Consider the following 18869-nt stretch of genomic DNA (forward strand, 5'->3'; position numbering starts at 1 on the left):
AGAACCGTTTTAAGGGAGGCGGTCCTCTCGGGGCGATGATGGCTGCCCTTCGAAGGACCCCCCTGCCCCCCAGCCGCCGAGGGACCAGCCCGAAGGACCAGCTAGGATTTCTTCTCCGAGGACCAGCCCTTCGGAGCGGACGGAGCCCCTGGGAGGAACCAAAGGGCCAGCAAATAGAAGGGGGTGCAGTTGGCCCCCCCTGCACCCCCTTTTTCAGAAGGGGAAGCTGGGTTTGATAAGCCAGGAGCGCGGCCTTTAGAAGCGGCCGTTCGCAGCCCAGCCCTTGGGCTGCAACTGCGGGTCCCTTTCGGATGTCTGCGTGCTTCCCCCAGGGCCTCCCAGGAGGCTGTTCTGTGCCCCCTCCCCCCGGGGGGGCGGGGCAAGGGGGCTCCCAGTCCCGCTCGGAGTGGGGGACCCTTGGCTGGGGTTCTGGAGTCCGGGGGCCTGGGCTCCGGTCACTCCTGCCAGGCCCGGGGGCCCGCTCCGGGGGGAGGGAGCCCGGCTCGCTGAACTCGCAATGGCCGTTGCCCGTCCAAGCCGGCCAGGTGGGTGCGGGGGGGGGGAGGGGGGGGGGGGCCGTCCTCCCGGTGGGCCGGGGTCTTCTGCGGCCAAGCGCGGGCGTCTCTCCGCTGCAGCCGCGCCTCCTTCCCGCCTCCCCGGGCCCTGGTGCTGGTCAGCGCCTGCCCCCGCCGAGGGCTCCCGGCCTAGCCCAGGGCCCGGGATACAGCAGGCGCCTAATAATTGCCTTTACGGCGGCGGTCCCGTTCGGTTTGCGGCGGGAGCGCCCCGCGGCGCGCGCACACGCGGAAGCCCACGGCCTCAGGGACTTGCTCCCGGGCCTCGCTGGGACGCGAGTGGGACTTGAACTCCAGCCCTCCGGGTCCCTCGGGCCGGCCGCGGGGGAAGGAGGGGCCGGAGGGGGCGGGGCCGGCCCCGGGGCCTCGGGCAAGGGCGGGAGGAGGGGCCAGGCAGAGCGCGCGGCCGAGGGCCCCGCCCCCACGCCCACTCGTGCCTCATCCCTGCGCGGCCCCCGTGTCCGGGCAACTCCACGGCTGCGAGCGGAGGGAAGGAGGGCCAGGTAAAGGCCACGGGCTTGGTGCCGTGGCGGGGCGTGCGGGGGGGCCTGGGCCTCGGAGATCCCGCTCGGGGCCCCGGGGCAGCCAGGGACTGAACTGGGGGGTAGGTGGGGCCTGCAGCCCCCTCGGCTGGGACCCCCCAGTGGGGCCGGGCCCGGACGGGGGTGGGGGGAGGGAGGAGACACCCTTAGGAAGTCGGAGAAGTTAGTTTGTCAATCACCTCCCCTTGCTCCTCCCCTTTCTTCCTCCCCCTCCCCCTCCCCCCTCTCTTTTTCTCTCCTCCCTTAGCCCCCCTTCCTTCTCTTTCCCTCCCCTTCTTTTCCCTCCTCCCCCTTCCTCTCCTCCTCCTCCTTTCTTACCCCTCCTCCCCTTCTCTTCTCTTCCCCCTCCTCCTCTTTTCTCTTTTTCCTCCTTCCCCTCTCCCTCCCCTTTTCTCCTCTTCCCTTTTCCCTCCCCTCCTTTCTCTTCCTCCCCTCCCTCCTTCCTCTCTCCCTCCCTTCTTTGCTTCTCTCCTTCCCCCTCCTCCCCTTCCTCTTTCCCTTGTTCCCCTTCAGTATATCTGTCTCTCATCTGTCTATTTATTCCTGTCTAAAATGACTCAGTTTCCCACATGTTCCCTTCCTGCCCTGGAAGCCTGCAGTATCTGCTCTAAGGCCCCTCCCAGCTCTGAAATTTTCTGTCCTAATGTCAGTCAGCAAACCTTGATCAATATCTTCTCTGAAAAGCACAGATTAAGCACCTACTGTGTGCCAGGTGCTGTGTTTGGTACTGGGGATATCAAGAGAGTGAGAGGGAGGGAGGCTGGGGTGGGGGCAAGGAAAGGGTTAAGCAGATTGGGATCTACCTTATAAACAAGAACAAGAGTGGAGGAAGCTACAGGGGAGAGAGACTGGAGGCAGGGGGACCCCAGCAGCTATACTAGTGGTGAGGGTCCGCACCAGGCTTGGGGTGGAGTTAGGAGAGGGGGACAGGGTCGGGAGACAAGATGAAGGCAGAATCCCAAACCTTGGGCTATGAGAGAATGGGGCTGGACTTGTCTGTAACATGGACATTCAGAAAAGGGGAGGGTTTGAGGGGGAAGGATAATGAGTTCAGTTGTGGATGCATTAAGTGGAAGATGTCTGCTAGACATCCCCATCAAGATAGCCAATAGAATTGGAGTTTGAAAAGTCAAGGTCAAGGTCAAGGAGAGATGTTATCTGGAGAGAGAGAATGAGAGAATATCAAGGTGAGGTCCCCATTAAATCGTAAAATCCTCGCAGGCCAGGGCATCAAGCCCAGCACATAGGGGAGGTGCTTCATTTATTAGCTGATTGATTTGCCAAGATGATAATTAATCTGTTGGAGCTGAAGAGGACATCAAAGAAAATATGTCTTGGGACAGTCCTGGGAAAGTTAGTGGAAGTGGTTAATGGACTGGACTTGGATTAAGATCCAGGAAAGAAACCCAAGTCCTCTGCAGAAAGGAGAAGCACATAGCAGCCGACTGAAACCAGAGTGTGACTGTCAAAGGCTGAAGAGAGGTCGAGAAGAATGGGGTTGAGAAGTGGGATTTGGCCCTTAAATGATCCCGCATAAGTGTGGAGAGGCTAGTTTGGTTGAATGATGGAGGGTTAAGGAGGGTTAAGAAGAGAATGAGAGGAAGAAGTGGCAACCTTGAGTGTAGATGGTCTTCCCTAAGAATCTACCCATGAAAGGAAGAAGAGATAGAGGACAATAGCAAGATGGTTTGGGTAGAGCAAGTTAGGATTTTTTAAGGATGAGCATTGGAATTAGACTTTTATTTTCTGCAAAATGGGGAGATGAATAGGAAGTACCTACCTGGTGGAGTAGGGGCAGCTGAGTGGTACAGGTGGATGGAGTGCTGGGCCCAAAGTCAAAAAAACTCATCTTCCTTCATGAGTTCAAATATGGCTTCGGACACTAGTTAGCTGTGTGACCCTGGGAAGTCACTTCATTCTGTTTGCCTTAGTTTCCTCATCTGTAAAATGAGATAAAGAAGGAAATGACCAACACTCCAGTATCTCTGCCAAGAATGGACACAACTGAAAATGACTTCACCTGATTGAGTGGTATATGAGGATCCAGTTGGATAATATATGAATACTACTTTGTCAGCCTTAAAGGCTGTATATTATTGTCATTATTGAAGATGAGGAATCCATGGCCTGTGAAGTATTTGTCAAAAGTCAGTGGAGGCAGGACTTGAACCCAGGATCTCCTGTTCCAGAACCATGCTACCTGCGGATCCTGCTGCACAGCCTGGTTACTGTCTCTGTCCCTCCGTAACAGATTGCCAGACCCAGGCCCCTGCGGTCCACAATGCCTACCGACGTGGAGCCCTCAGTTCTGGCCAAGACCCTCCACCTCGTCTTCCTCTCGACCTTCTGGGGGATGCAGATTTGGGTCACTTTCATTTCAGGTGGGTCTTGGGAGGGCTTTTACCCGGTCATGGTGATGGACATTTATCCATCTAAGGACTAAGTGGGGGATGCAGATATTCCATTCGTCAGGTATGTTTTAGGTGCCCTTTGTGTGCCAGGCACTGAGTGGGGGCACAGAGGATGCAGACAAAAACAGCATAGTCCCTGTCCTCAAGGAGCTTCATTCTGTTGCTGAAGATACATCCTGCAGGGACTGAGTGCACATACCCACATGAATGGGACCTAGCTCAGCCCTTAGGGACCTCCAGGCTTTACCTCTCTTACTGCCTTGTCCCTCATGACAGCCCTGGGAAGTAGGTTCTTATACCCATTTTAGAGATGAGGACACAGAGGCTGGGGGCAGTTAGGTGACTTGGGCAGGGTCACACAGCCAGTAAGTGAACGAGGCAGGTTCCAGGCTCTATCCATTATTCCCTGCCTTTCCCCTTCCAGCCCCATTTTGCCATTTTCCAGTCCCTTTTCTCCTCCCTCCTCCCTTTTGTATGGGCCGCCTGGAACTCCTCAGCCATTCAAACTCCCCATGAATTGCTCCCCCGGTTGCGCCTGGGGTCTAAGGTGAATGGGGAAGGTTGGGTCCCTGTCTAGGTGCTTTGTGATGACACGGGTCACCGGGCTAGTGGTCCTTGGCAGCCTGTGTGCTTTTGTGAGTGGGGGAAATAAAGGCCGTCCCCTTCCTCAGAAAATGAGCTCTCGGCCCTCTCCTTTTCACCCTTTTCCCTCATCTGGAGATCTCCTGGCAGCCCCTGCCTCTTCCCCAAGGACTTCTGACCAACCCCTATTAAAACCTATTAAGGTTTTAATTTTTAAAACCTTAACTTTATCTGTTTAATGTAGGTTTCTGCTTCCTTTCCCCGCCCGCCCGTGTCTCCACCTTTGGCCTTCTCCGGACCCACAACCCCCCAGCCCGGCCTTTCCTCCCTCCCATGGGCTCCGGTCCCTCCCGCCTTTGGGCCACACACGTGTTTCCAAAGCTCCCGGGGGCGCTCGCGGTGTCAGTTTCTGACCCAGGGGTCCCCGGGGGGGGGGGGGGAAGGGAGGGGGCAGAACCACAGCAGATGGTGGGCACCACATGGGGGATTCTGGGAACCTCGGAAAGCCCCACAGGACTAGGCCCAGTGAGTCTTTGTAGCGCAGTTTTGCTTGGTTGTCGTGTCTTATGGGGAGGGACGCGCGCCTGGGGAACGGAAAACACGGGTATTTGTAAAACTGCAGGCGGTGTGACAGCCCGGGTGGCGGGCCAGGCGCGCTTTAGCAGATGGGCAGCTCCTCGAGGGCGGGCGGGCTTCCCCTAGCTCTGGGAGCAGCCCGGAGGGCACGTGCTGCTCCCCTTCACCCCCTCTCTCCCCCCCTCCCCCGCACGGAATCTCTGTGTCCGGCCTCCTCCCCCCTCCCTGGCTGTGTCTCGCAGGCTTCGTGATGGGCGGGAACCTCCCGCACCACACGCTGGGCTTCATCCAGAGCAGGCTTTTCCCGTATTATTTCCACATCGGCTCGGCCTGCGCCTTCTTCAACCTGATCATCTTCGCCATGTGCCACCCCCGGGAGCTGCTGAACGACGAAGAGACCACCCAGGTAGGAACCGCCCCCCTTGTGGCCAGGCCCCAGCCCCTCCCCCCCAGGGGTCTGGGCAAGCCCGCCGGGGTCACCGACAGGTGCCCGTGTGCCCAGCGCCTGGCACTCCGGAACTAGATGGCTGGTTCCCCGAGCTGTTTCTGGCGGCTGTTCTGCGGCCTGGAAGTTGTAGAAGTAGAGGGATGGGGTCCCACGCCAAGGCTGACGCAGGGCAGAGATGGGAATCAGATTCCTCGCTCTTCTCATTGTAGTCCCTCCTCCCCGAGCCTCCTTCATCCCTTCTTCAAAATAGGCAGAGCAAACAATTGCCCTTTTCAAGGTGCCTATGAGTCAACAAGCATTTATTAAGTGCTTACTGTATACCAGATCAGAAAGAAAAGGCAGAAATGTCCCCGGCTTCAAGCTTACACTCCAAAGGGGAGACAACATGGGGATGATCAGGTATGTTTAGCACCTGAGGATGAAGGCCTACAGCCATGGGGGGCAGTCACAGGAGAGCAGGGTGAGCACTGACATCAGCTTCCTGCCATGACTGTGTAACAGTCTCTTCCCTTTCTTTGTGTCCCCACTGCTTGGCACAGAGGCTGGCACACAGTAGGTGTTTAATAAATGTTGGTCGCTTTCTGGCTAGTCCACGGGCCGTGCTCACATGGCAGTCCCCCCCGGGGGGGCACCTTTGTGAAGTGGGCAGCAATGCTGCCCCGGGTCCCAGGTTGGGGGCCCTCGAGGCCTGCTGGTGGCCTCCATACGTGTTGCTCCTCCACCACAGCTCATCGTTTTCTTCGTGTGCGTCATTGTGTCCGCGCTGAACGCCCAGTGGTTCGGCCAGATGACCTCCGACATCATGACCGACATGCACCTCCTGGAGCAGAGCTACGGGCTGGGCCAGGACATCGGCCTCTTCTCCCGCAAGTCCTACACACAGCTGCGCGAGTCCAATCCCAAGTACCAGCAGCTGTCCGGCCAGCTCAACCGCTATCGCCTCCTCTCCTCCCTCTGCAACGTGGGCTGCCTGGCCTGTAACGGCTTCAGCCTCTACCATATGGCCACTCACCTCTCCACCTTGTGACAGAGGGGGCTGGGCGGGGCCGGCACCGAGGTCAGCCCTTGGGGGGGAGGGGGACCAAGGCGGGGGAACAGCAAATAGTGAGAGGGCTTGGGGTCATGGAGCAAGGGATTCAAGTCCTCCCTCTCTGACACTAGCCCTGTGTTCTAGGGCAACAGATGGATGATGAATGGATGAACAAATGGACAGATGGATGGATGAATGAACAAACAGATGGATGGATGAATAAATGGACAGATGAACGTGTAGGTGAGTTAGATGGATGGATGAATTAGTGGATAGATGATGGATAGAGGGATGAGTGGATAGTTAAAGGATGGATGGATGGATGAGTAGGTATCCATCTAATGGACAGGTTGATGGATAAATGAATGGGTGGATGAATGAGTAGCCAGATGGATAGCTGAGTAAGTGGAGAGATGATGGATAGATGGACGAGTGCATAGTTGAAGGATGGATGGATGAGTGGGTATCCATCTAATGGATTGGTAGATGAGTGTGTAGGTGGGTTGATGGATGGATAAATGGATGGATGAATGGACAGAGGAATGGGTAGGTGAATAGGGGGATGGATAGATAAGTAAAAGAATAAATGGACAGATGAGTTGCTGGATAGATAATAGATGAATGAATGGCTAGATGAGTAGATAGTCAAAGGATAGATGAGTAGCTATCCACCTAATGGATATCGGTGGAATGGATGGATTGATGGACAAACGGATGGGTGGTTGGATGGGCAAGTAGGCGGATGGATGGCTGGTTGTGTACACTGAGTGCGTAAGGAGGATGACCAGAACGAGGACCACTGGCAGCTCAGTTCCCAGTGGTTAAGGGAAGCTTTTCCTGTGGATGACACACCTTCTGGCCCTTATTCCCCACTAACGATCACACTGTGTGCAGACCTGAGAGGACGCATGGCAGGCCTGAGTCTCAGGAAGACCTGGGTCCCTTCCCCATCCAGACACCACCTGGCTGTGTGAGCCTGACCAACCATGGTCCTCTGCCCCATTTCTTCATCTGTGAGAGGAGGAGCTCGGAGCTGAGGGTACATCTAAGACTCGGCCATGTTTGCACTGCCCCGAATCACTTCCTCCCTCCAGGTCAAGGGTCATAGCGTCCCTTGGCTACGTGCCATATAGCATATAGCATATGGCTCTATGGTAGACATAGTGCCCAGTCTGTGTGATCCAGATCACCACCAGGTCCAACAGGAGCTAAAGAGTTTAGGGGTGACCTTGAAAACTTCCCGAAGGGCCTGAAATAGCTGCTGACCCGAGTCCTCCCTCCCTTTCCCGGCTGCACAACCAGCCTTTCTTCAGCCTTCCTGCCCTGCCTTAGGGAGCCCTAACTAAGCACCTACTGTGTGCCTGGCACTTTACAAGGCAGTAGTTCTTGGACCTCCTGGGCCCCTTCCCCATCCAGCCCCACAGCCAACCTGTGCCTTGTGTTGCTGAAGGGCCAGAGCCCCCTTCCCCATCTGTTAATCCATCTTCCCAATAACCTGCAATGCCTGCTGCTGTTCTCGGGCCCAACCAGGGGGACCCATAAGCATTCCTGGATGCAAAGCTGGCTCATTTCTCCTGGGGGGCTGAAAGGATCCCTTGGGAGGAGTCTCCCAACAACAGGACCCTTGGGGGCACAGTGGCTCCCAGCCAGACAGGAGGAGGGGGCGTAACACAGGATTTTGTTGCTCTGACCCTTCAGAAGCTGAAAGCTGAAGTGGTTCGGGGTTTGCAGCTGCAAGGGCAGTTTATTGTTTTGTTCTCATGGAGACAGTTATTAAATTGGTAATAAAATTATTTTAAAAATAATTATCCCGGAGTACAGTAAAGGGGAGGGATCCGGATTGCAGCAGGGGGTGGGCCCCCTTCCCTGGCTGTCGTCCACCTGCTTCTATGTGGGGGCCGGGCGGTACCCCCATCTTCCTCCTGCTCACAGCAGGTCTGGGCCAGTGTCGGGGGTGAGGCCGGGCTCTGGGCAATGCTGGGGGACAAGGCTGGTGTCCCCGTTACTTCAGCCGATGGACTTTTCTGCCCCGGAGGAAACTCTTAGAAAAAGGAGACTCTTTCACCAAGACCAGGAAGGCCGGAGTCCAAGCTTTGACCAAGTACCTGGGGGTGACAAGGGGAAGCCTCTGGCTTAGCTCCCAGCCCCCTCCCTCCTCCCCCCCCCGGGGTCTTTCCCCCAGCTTCTGAGGCCATTCTTCTGCTGGGAAGGCCCCACATGAAGATGGGAGTCCTCCCTCTGGCCTCCCCTGCAGGGGTTGGAACACCCCCGGTTCTCAATGCTCCTGTGACCTGTGCCCCATGACCCGGCCTGCAACTAAGACAGTCCTTGGCTCTCTTGGTGGTGGAGGGAGGCTCCACACAGGGAGCTTCTTGGCATCTGAGGCACTACTTTACACTCTGGTTCCTGGTTTGTACCAGGCTCTCCTCAAGTAACCTAGGTGTTCTAAGCATCCTGCACCCATTCTGCAGGTGAGAATACTGAGGCCCATTGAGGCTGGGGGCCTCCTCCAGCCAGTGAGGGAAAGTCTGGTCCCTTCGGGGCCCCCTCCAGAGCAGCCCTTGGCTTGGAGCCCTGCGCCCTCCGGCCACATCCCTGCCCTGAGTAGAAGCTGAGTATGGGCGGGGCCTCCTTTGTGTTAGGGGCTTAGTAAGTGCTTGTAAATGAATGCATTCAGCCCCCTAGGAGAGGGGACAAGCCCTTGTGTCTTGGACACTCTGGGGCACCCTCTCCCCGGGGGGCCATGACAGCAGCCTCCCCATTGTGTCCCCACCAGCCCCCAAGCTCCCCCTCCTGCCCCCAGCATTCTGAGCTCACACTGGGGGACCGACCCCCCACCCCCAGCTGGGACCTAGAGGTGGGAGGAGGGGCTGCACTTTCCTTTTCATTGTAGCCAGGAAAGGGCTAGGCCTGAGGCCGGGACCCAGGGGCGAAGACAATATCAGAGACTGTCTGCTCAAAACGGCCTGGCCCGGCCCATTGTCAGGAAGGCTCCATCAGGTGGGCACACAGAAGGCGCTTAATAAGTGCTTCCGGGCCCCCCTGGGATGTGCAATCCTGACCTGGCGGGGTGGCTGAGAGATCAGACTCTCGAGGCTCATGTGCTGAGGCCATGGGGGGCTGAGGAACGGGGCTCTCTGAGAGGACCCCAAACCTTCCCCTCACCCGCCCCGGGGCTCCCGCTCACCTGGGGTGCTGCAGGGCCTGCAGCAAGGTGCTCTCCGGGCCCAGCTGGTGCACCTCCTGCTGTGCTTCCTCCTCAAAGTAGAGCTGGGCAAAGGTGGGGGAGGTGAGGGGGGTGTCCTTGCCCCAGGTCCCTGCCCCCCCAGGCCCTGGGCTCCTCAGCCCCCCCCCCCCCCCCCCCCCCCCCCCCCCCCCCCCCCCATCCCTCCTCTCCCCAGGGCCCTGGCAGGAGAACCCGAGCAGGGTCAGGCCAAAGGTCTCACCTCCAGGTGCGCCGGGCGGTACTTGCGCTCCAGGTCCCACGGAGGCGGCTCCTCAAACATGACCATGAAGTGGTCCATGAACCTGTGGGCCCAGAGCTCTCATGGGGGGGGAGCATTGAGGGGAGAGGGGAGGCTGTCAAAGGGCAGGGAGGGGCTGTCCTAGGGAAGAGGCGAGGGGGGCTCTACAGGGGACAGAAGAGGAAGGCTCAGCCCCGCAGCACCTCCAGGGGCAGACAAGGCCCAGGCCTCCCCCTCCCCCCATTCCCTGGGCAGCAGAAGGTACCGCGAGTCCTCGTGGAAGGCCGAGATGAAGTCGGTCTGGCCGTACTCGGGGTACAGCAGCAGGGTGGGCCAGCTGAGCCGCCCGCCCTCATCCAGAGACACCTTGGCCCCTATGGCGTTCTCGGAGCCCAGACCCCCCTGGGGGGTTGTGGGCTCCTCCTCGTCTTCCTCCTCCTCCTCCTTTCTGGGGGCCCGGGGCTCCAGCCGGATGTTTCTCGCCTGGTGTCCAAACAGAGCCCTCACAGGCCGCTCCAGGGGGCCATTCGGCCCCTCCCCCCCTCGCCACCTCTCAGGATGCTGGGTTTCCTTCAGGTCCCTCTCCCCAGAGTCCCGACCCCCCCCACATGACCTCTGGCTTTGGAGGGGCCAGTGCAGGAGGGGGGGAGAAGGGGGAGGTGGGGGCGGGGCAATCACGGTCAAGTCTGCAAAGCGCTTCAGTGTCAGCCACCCCGGGAGGGAGGCGCAGTATCCCCATTGTACAGATGGGGCAACTGAGGAAGGGCGAGCAACAGTTGCCTCCCCGAGGGGGGAGAACCTCAGAGGGCCGGGAGTGTGTCCCAGGACCCAGCAGGGGCTCAATCAGTAACGACCACCCTAGTCTTTGCAGGACACAGATCTGGACCTCCTGGCGGGGAGCGGCAGCGTTTGCTGGGTCCCCCCTGCAGACCGGAGCCCCCCCGTGCCCCAGGAGCCGCCCCAAGCCACCTCCTGCCTTTTAGATCCTGCCCGGTTTGCGGTTTCACCAGCTCCGGGGGAAGACCCGCCCCTCATCAAGGGCCCTCCCTTAGCAGCCTCTGGCCTCGCAGAGGGCGCTGGGACCCTGCGCAGTCAGGGCAGCCCCAGATGGCACCGGAGCGCGGGCCCTCAGGGAGGGCCGGTCCCCAACCTGTCTGAGGCCAGGCCCCACCCCGGGGCGCTGGGGCCGGAGCTGCTGACTCCCCCCCCCTCCCCCCGCCATCGGGAGCCCGCACCTGGATGGCGCGCAGCAGCGCCTCCTTCTGGGCTTCCGCCTTCCTCTGGCTCATCTTCGCCTTCCGGATGTCCCGCTGCTCAGCCCGCTGAAAGTGAGAGCGCACATCAGTCCCGCCCCCAGTCTCAGGTGGACCCTGGCCCGCCTGCCTGGGGGCGTCAGGGATGAGGGCTGCCATCCTGCGGCATCATCCACATCCTCCACCTGCCCCGGGGTCTGCAGCGGGACATTCCCCTAAACGCTGAGCCAAAGTGAGGTTGCACGGCCGGCAGTCTCCGTCCTGCCCCCCTCCCCGGCAGCCTCCGTTCTGCACCCCTCGGCCCAAAATGCAGCCATGATACAGGGGACGAGCATCTTGCTTCTCCTCACATTCCCTCTGTGAACGTTTCAAGTGCTCAGAGGCTTCTCGGAGCCCCAGATTCAGAGCCGAAGATGTGGTTTAAGTCCCCGCAAATACTGAGCAGGGCCCAAGGTCTGCAGTGCTTTGGGGGGCGCCCCTTTGGTCCCCCGGGGGGACTCTGGGAGGTCAGCCCTGTTGCGTGCGGAGGATTAATAACAACAGATAACACCGACATGCCCCGCTCTGGGCCAGACGCTCTGCCGAGTGCTTTCTAATTATTCCATCATTGGGCTGCCCCTGGGAGGCCGAGGCTGCTGCTATTCTCACCATTTTCCAGGTGGTAAACTGAGCATTTTGCAGAAGTACATTTATAAATGTACTTCTTATAAACGTGCTTCACGCCAAGTACAAACAAAATACAGAGAGGTGGGCGGAGATAACATAACAGAGAGAAGGTGCCAGTATTAAAGGGGACTGGGGCCTGGTGTCAGGAGGGGGGACTCGTGCGCCCCTCACAGCTCTCGACCTGGGTTCCTAAGATCGTTTTTGGTTGATTTTTTTCCTTTTTTGGCAGATCGCCTCCATCTCTGCCCGCGGCCTGAGGCTGCCCAGGGCACTCAAAGGGGCAGGCCCATCAGTCTGGGTCAGGGGCTGGGACAGGCAGTCGGCTCGTTCCGTCCCCTCGGTCCCCTTGTCTCAGGTCGGGGCAGGCTCTCCCTACCCGTGTGACTACTGACCTTCAGCTTGTCCGCCTTGGCTCTCGTGTCCAGAAGCTTCTTCTCCTTGGAGTCCAGCCTCAGGCCCTCGTCACACCAGCTCATGGCCTCTGAGAAGTTCTTCAGTTCTAGGTGACAGATCGCGCCTGGGGGGACCCCGGGGCTTTAGAACCCATGACCGAGCTACCCAGAAAGAGCTTGTCCCTTTGGAGCGAGAGCCCTAAACCAGGGGCCCTAATGCGGGAAGAAGGACGAGACAAGGCCGCAGCCCCAGCACACCCCTGCCCCCACAGACAGCTGAGACTGAACATGAGGCTCAGGTCACAGAAAGCTTTTAATAAATGTGTTTTTATTTGTTCATTTGGGAATCTGTCCATTCATCCATCCATTCATTCATTCATCTCAGCTAAATAAATGTCTACAGACTTTAACTGTGTTTGCTGAAAGCAGAACAAGATCAGGGACAGAACTGGCCACAGACTCAGAAGAACTGGGCTAAAATAATTCCCGATACTCATAAACCTAACCCTGTGGGCTTTGGCTTTCTCATCTGTAAAGTCCCAGTTGCCAAGGGTACAAGACCCTCTGGATCCTCAGCCTCTCTGGTCTGTGCCCAGGTCCCCCAACCCCTACAAGGACACAAGAGAGCATGGTGGTGACATGGCAAGAGCCCTCATCCTGGAGGCCCTGGGTGCTAATCCCACCATGTCGTTGCTAGTGTCTGAGCCCAGTAAATGAGGGGCTTGGACTCCAAGGCCCAGACTCCTCCTAAGTCTAGGAGCTTCGCGATGACAATCACCCCCCAAAACCAAGGCCCCCCTTTGGTGCCCAAGCTCCCCAACAGCTTCTGGACTCTGTGTGTGTGTGTCTGTTTGCATGTGTGGTATGTATCCAAGCACGTGTGAGTACACATGTACAGTGTGTGTGTGTGTGTGCACCATGTGGTGCATGTGTGTGCATGTGTGTCTGTATATGTGGTGCATTTACGTGTGCAGCATATGCATGCATGTATTGCATGCTATGTGGTGGGTGCATGCACATGTGTGTCTGTATATGTGGCATGCACACACATTTACAGTGTATGCATGTGTGTGTGGTGTTCCATGTATGTACAATGTGCAGTGCATGCATCTTATAGACATATGTGTGGTGTGCACATGTGTGTCTGCATGTGACACATGCACACAGTGTGAAGCATGTGTGTGCACATGTGCGGTACGTGTGTGCGCACACGCGTGTGCAGGCGGGCCTACATGCTGCTGCACAGCGGGAGACCCACCTCTGATGATGGCCTTGAGATGGTCCGGTTTGAGCTTGCGGGCGGCCGTGACGTCATTCAGAGCAGAGCGCAGGTTGCCTAACAAACGAGGAGAAGAGGGCCTGTCAGTCCCAAATGAGGCAGAAGGCAGCAAGCCGGCCTAGGGGAGGACAGAGCAGGTGCTCTCTGGTAAGAGCCAGGGCCTAGTGATGGATCCCTGGGAGAGGAGGGCCGCCTCGAGCCCTGGCCTCTGGGACAAGCCGTGCCATAAGTGGGCCCCTGGAGCCTTCGTGTGTCCCAGCCTCAGCCCTGGGCCCCCAGACTCCTGGGAAACAAGCAACGGGTGAAGGAGCAGCCCTGGGGCTGGGGAGGGCGGGCCGGCCCAGAGTGGATGCTCTGTGGCACCTCGCGCCCCTCTGTGCCCACCCCACGGAGCTGAGGGCGGCTTACCCAGGTGAAAGTGGGCCGCCGCGCGGTTGGTGAGCAGCACGGCGTTGAGGCCGGGCTCGGAGCACTTCTTCTTCAGCCCCTCTGTGTAGGAAGCCACGGCCCGCTTATAATCTTTGTCTTTGAAGTAATCGTTGCCCTCGTCCTTGTAGGTCCTGGCTTGCTCTGTGGAAGCACAAAGGTCTGTCCCACCATCCCTCCCAAAAGCTCCCTGGGCCTGGCAGCAAGCGGACCCTCGAAGGCTGGGCCGCTTTAGTGCCAGCTCCGGCAGGTCTCTCTCATTTTTCATTTCCAAACACCTACTGTGCGCCAAAGACAAAGACAGTGGTCTCTATTTTAAAATAAATTCTAGATACCTCAACCAATCCATAAACATTAATTAAGCTCTTACTGTATGTCAGCATGGTGCTAGGCTGAAGATACAAAACAAATGGTCCCAATTAGGGAACAGCTGATATTCTGGATGGGGGCGTGGTGGGGAGATGTATCATATCATCAATCAGCCAATAATTACAAGTATCACGTACTGCTGTTCCTAGTATCATCAGGACCAAAGCTTCTTAAACTTTGGGTTGTGATTCCCCCCCACCCCCCGGGGGTCCTGTAACTGAAAGGGGGGGGGGGTCACGAAAAACTTGGCAACAGTAAAAAGCATCAAACATTCCACCAAGATTTACTTCTTTATGTAAAAATAAACAGACACATCCATCTCTTCAATATGCAAATTTGCTTTTGTCATGAATAGATGATAAAATTACATGTATCCCAGAGAATTCTTTTAAAATACATTTTTGTGTCTGATTCATCATCAGTAAATGTTTGGTTTGTACACCTGGTTTCTATTCCTATGGACTTAGGGACGTGTAAAATCTTGGGCTAAAAGAGGTCACAAGTGGAAAAAGTTTATGAAGCCCCAGATCACTCCTGGGGAGCCATGATTTCCTGCAATCGAGCCAAGTGATGATTCTCTAGTAACAGGGACACGTGATACCCATGATTTCTCATTTTCCTGAAATACTTTCTCGTAAGAAAGTGTTTTGACTTAGATTCCAGAATTATAGATTTCGAGCCGGGAGGCACGTTGCCCAATCATTCACTGGACAGCTGAGGAAACTGAGGTGCAGAGAGAGGAATCGGGTAGAGGGGAGACAGAACCCAGGTCCTCCATGTCCCCATCCATCACCCCACAGTGTGTGGAGAGCTCCCAAACGGCCTGCTGACACAAATTGTACCAAGCCTATGGCTTTTAACAGATCAGAAACAAGGGCACAAAAGTGCGGACCCATCCGGGCCCCTCGGCCTTGCTCCCCTGCCAGCCGCCCCATTTCCGGCACCTTCGGGAGGTCTCTCGTCGTCGAAAATGAGGGACTGCAGACAAGCCAACTCGGGATTCTCTTGGGGGTTGATTTCTGACGGGGCCTTTTTCATGAACATCGGGATCTTATCCAACTCCTGGAAGAGATCAAGGAAGGGAAGTCAGTTTTGAAATTCAAAGTCCTCCTCTCAGAGCTTTGTTCCAACCAAAAATAACCCTGTTTTCAGAGGCTTCCTCTATGTGGCGGCCAGTCTGACCACAAGCGCGGGCCCAGTGCCGGACGCACACGGGTGGGCCGAGACCTCTGGGGGGACCAAAGAAGGCTCCTGGCAGACTCGTAGTCAGTGGGCAGATGTTCAGGGTCCCTCCTGCCTCTGGGACGCCGTGGCAAGTGTCAACGAGAGTCTGGCCAGCGCCAAAGAGAACCACCAGAACTTCTGACCCGATTGGACTGAAAATCAGAAATCTACAACCCATCCATGCAGGCCCCAGAGCAAGAGGCCAAGACTCGGCGTTTCCCAGAGCGGGGGCTGCTGGAGGACGCTGGGAGCGGCTCCAGCGGGATGTTTATCCCTGGGAATTCTGCAGCCGCTACAAAGCAGGGCTTCGTTTATTGTTTCGTTATTGGTCTAAACTCGAGAAAGGGATGGAGAAAATCTCCATAGTGCAGGTTAAACTTGAAATGTGAGGGGTTTGGGAGAGCGGGTTGTTAAACATGGGGTTTGGGAGAGCGGGTTGTTAAACATGGGGTTTGGGAGAGCAAGTTGTTAAACATGGGGTTTGGGAGGGCAGGTTGTTAAACAAACATGGGGTTTGGGAGAGCGGGTTGTTAAACATGGGGTTTGGGAGAGCAAGTTGTTAAACATGGGGTTTGGGAGAGCGGGTTGTTAAACATGGGGTTTGGGAGAGCGGGTTGTTAAACATGGGGTTTGGGAGAGCAAGTTGTTAAACATGGGGTTTGGGAGAGCGGGTTGTTAAACATGGGGTTTGGGAGAGCGGGTTGTTAAACATGGGGTTTGGGAGAGCAAGTTGTTAAACATGGGGTTTGGGAGGGCAGGTTGTTAAACAAACATGGGGTTTGGGAGAGCAGGTTGTTAAACATGGACCCCCAGCTGCGCCAGGGGCAGAGGGAGCGTGGTGGGGGCTCGGGGCCCTCGCGCCCACACGCTGTCTCCACAACCGGCCTGAGCCGCCGTTCCAGGCAGTCCGGGGCGCCTCGGAGGGGCCTGGGCTGGGTCCTGGGTCCCCGGCGGCTCAGCAAACACAAGGCGGGCTTCTTGGGGACCAGGAGAAACGGGCGCTAATAGCGATGTTTACGAGGGGCCGAGCGCCAAGTGCTTACACGCGTTCCCTCCTCCGAGCCTCACCGCCCTGTGCAGGAGGAGCCGTCATTATCTGGGGAAACCGAGGCAGGCCCAGCTATCAGTGAGTGCCCGGGCAGGATTCGCACTACGCTCTTCCGGCCCAGCCGCAGCGGCCGCTAGGGGGCGGGGCGAGCCCTGCGGAGCGCTTCGTTCCCATAAGGACAAAGGGCTCGGGACGGCGCAGGGTCGCAGGAAAACCTGGGGCCTGGCATCTATCTTCTGGGGGTCCCGGACGGGGGCTCGGACCCGCTCCGTCACCTGGCGCTGTCTCAGCTTCCTCTTCCAAATGGGGGCCCGGCAGCCCCTCCCCCTCCCCGGGGAATCGCCTGCCTCGGCTTCCCCGTCCCACAGATGGGCGGGAGGAGCCAGGCCCGGACATGCGCAGTGAGGAGCTCGGGGGTAAACTGAGGCCGGGGCCGCACCTGCTCCCACGTGTCCTCGTGCAGGCGGCCGCGGTACGGCTGGCTGCGGAACTTGTCCAGGAAGGCGTCCATGGCGTCCTCCTCTTCCTGCTGCTGCTGCTGCGCCTGCTCTCGGGGCCCGGGCTCGCCCCGGTCCGGGGTCTGTGGCGGCGCCTCCATCGGCTCCCGCTCCGCTGCCCACGCCGGCCTGCCCGACTTCCGCCCTCACTCGGCCGGTCCGTCTCGACTTCCGTCCCCACTTCCGGCGGTGAGCGGCGCCGTGGCCCCGCCCTCGAGTTCCGCCCACAGTGAGGTAAGCGTGGGCCGGAGGCGGCTGCCAGAGTCCGGACTAAGACCCGGAATGGAGAGTGGGCGACTGCAAAGCGCGGGGAGCCCTGACCCGGCCCTGCGTCAGATCCGGCCTCTTCCACTTAGCCCTGTGGCCCTGGGCAAGCGCTTCGTTTGCCTGAGCCTCAGTTTCCCCTTCTGTGACACGAGAACCTGGGTGTAGATCGGGGCTTCCCAAACTTTTCCCACTCCTGACCCTTTCGGCCAGAGAAAGTCTTACTTGCTCCCGGGCATGTGGTGTGTAAAATGGGTAAATCAAACATTCTCGGAGAATAAATCATTCCGGGATTCCCCTTTGGTTAGGAGACCCCGAGTGGGAGCACAAAGCACAGAGTAAGGAGGGGGAGCCAGCTGGCTCCTTCCAGCCCCAGAACACTCGGAACCCCCAGGCCAGCTAGTCCGAGCCTCTCATCTTCCAGAGGGGGAAACTGAGGCACAGGGAGCACTCACAGCCCTGTGGCGTCGGGCTTGCCTGGGACCTCTATGCTCCCGTGCACGCCATCGCTCCCCCGGAGTGTCCCCGCTTTTCCCAAAGGCACCGATTTACTTCAAGGCCCGATGCCTTTCCTGATGCAGCCCCCAGCCCCCCGCTGTTAGGGACCCCTCCTCCAAATTACTTTGTGCTTACTTCGCGTCGTTTTAACGTTTCCTTTTATGAATCCATCCATCCTTCCCCCGGAGAATGTACGCTCGGGTCTATGGCCCCGGGGACCCAAGAAACCACAAGAACACGCCGACACAAAGTAACCACTCTAGCCGGGGCCCCAAGAAACCGCACAAGGACACGCCGACACAAAGTAACCACTCTAGCCGGGGCCCCAAGAAACCGCGCAAGGACACGCCGACACAAAGTAACCAATCTAGCATTTATAGGCCAGTAGGCAGGCTGGGCAGCTGCGGGTTGCTACTTTAAAGTCTTCTTCCAGACCCTCAGCGACTCCAAGATCCAGGATCTGCGGTGGTGGGAAACGGGGAGGTTCTCTTTGCTGGAGTTCCATCGGTGGTTGGAGGCCGGGTCACAGACCCAAGAGTCCCCTCGAGGAAGGGGCCAGGAGTTCCGCCAGCAGCTGGCTAAAATGTGATCCTGGGCTTGGGCCGCGAAGATGCACACTGAAGCTTCTGGGTCGTGTCTCAGGGCCTCCAGGGCTGTCAGGAAGGGGGAAGGGAAGTCGGAGGAAAAAGAGGTAGGGGGTTATCCCAGGGCTCGGAGCCACCCTGAGGGAGCTTCCCCGACTCCTTCCCACACTTTCTGGTCTGTAAGTCGACAGGGGCTCCCCATTAAATTCAAGGTCTCTCCCTGGCCTGGCATTGAAAGCCCTGACCCTTGACCCATCGGTCTCTTCTTGTCTCATACTACTTCCCTGAACATAGTTTTAATATGTTCATCATTACTGTCGTTTCAAATTCTCATATATTTACTTATCAGTATACACATCACCCCATTAAAAAGAAGAAAAAGTGAGGGTACAGTGTGTGCTTACTCTGAGATCTGCACGGAGGTTACAGGATTTTTGAGTTGGACAGGACCTCAGATGCGGTCTAGTCCAACCCGAATTTAAAAAAGAATCCCCATCACGATGCATACAAGTGGTCACAGCCTTCTTTTGAAGACTTCAGGAAGAGCCCGGACCTTCGGAGGCTCCCTATGTCACTACTGGACAGTTTTCCTTGTTGGAAGCTTTTTCCTAACACCTAACCCACACCGGCCTCTCCAGGACATCTTCCCATCACTTCCACCAAACTAACCAACCCCGGCGCTCTCCCACACGAGCGCCCTCCAAGTCTGGAAAACAGATCTTATTAAATGAGTTTTCTCTT

The 18869-nt window shown here is 57.6% G+C and overlaps 3 protein-coding genes across 5 annotated transcripts in view; 1 reads left to right on the forward strand and 2 right to left on the reverse strand.

The window, feature by feature from the left end:
• The first annotated feature begins 215 nt into the window (after positions 1–215).
• Positions 216–6412, forward strand: LOC111720351 (transmembrane protein 205-like). Of its 2 annotated transcripts, XM_031969060.1 has the most exons (5): positions 216–545; positions 3369–3498; positions 4929–5092; positions 5459–5533; positions 5862–6412. In XM_031969060.1, the coding sequence occupies exons 1-5, from the start codon at positions 312–314 to the stop codon at positions 6159–6161; spliced, it is 903 nt and encodes a 300-aa protein (XP_031824920.1). In that variant the 5' UTR covers positions 216–311; the 3' UTR covers positions 6162–6412. The 2 variants fall into 2 exon arrangements, with proteins under 2 accessions (XP_031824920.1, XP_023357467.2); XM_023501699.2 differs by lacking the exon at positions 5459–5533 and having other exon boundaries at positions 219–545.
• A 1438-nt stretch (positions 6413–7850) lies between these two features.
• On the reverse strand, positions 7851–16960 carry TTC4 (tetratricopeptide repeat domain 4). 2 transcript variants are annotated; one of them, XM_031969058.1, is made up of 10 exons: positions 16725–16960; positions 14958–15075; positions 13627–13788; positions 13198–13275; positions 11940–12064; positions 10864–10950; positions 9894–10111; positions 9611–9692; positions 9352–9434; positions 7851–8269 (listed from the first exon to the last, which is right to left on the reverse strand). In XM_031969058.1, the coding sequence occupies exons 1-10, from the start codon at positions 16881–16883 to the stop codon at positions 8167–8169; spliced, it is 1215 nt and encodes a 404-aa protein (XP_031824918.1). In that variant the 5' UTR covers positions 16884–16960; the 3' UTR covers positions 7851–8166. The 2 variants fall into 2 exon arrangements, with proteins under 2 accessions (XP_031824918.1, XP_031824919.1); XM_031969059.1 differs by lacking the exon at positions 16725–16960 and adding an exon at positions 16281–16397.
• A 949-nt stretch (positions 16961–17909) lies between these two features.
• Positions 17910–18869, reverse strand: part of MROH7 (maestro heat like repeat family member 7) — a 66977-nt gene continuing 66017 nt past the window's right edge. The window contains exon 24 of the mRNA XM_031968544.1: positions 17910–18197. Coding sequence (XP_031824404.1) covers positions 17956–18197 — 242 coding nt within the window. The 3' untranslated portion in view covers positions 17910–17955. The remainder of the gene's footprint in view (positions 18198–18869) is intronic.

The sequence above is a fragment of the Sarcophilus harrisii genome, chromosome 4 (assembly GCF_902635505.1).
Source record: "Sarcophilus harrisii chromosome 4, mSarHar1.11, whole genome shotgun sequence".
NCBI lineage: Eukaryota > Metazoa > Chordata > Mammalia > Dasyuromorphia > Dasyuridae > Sarcophilus > Sarcophilus harrisii.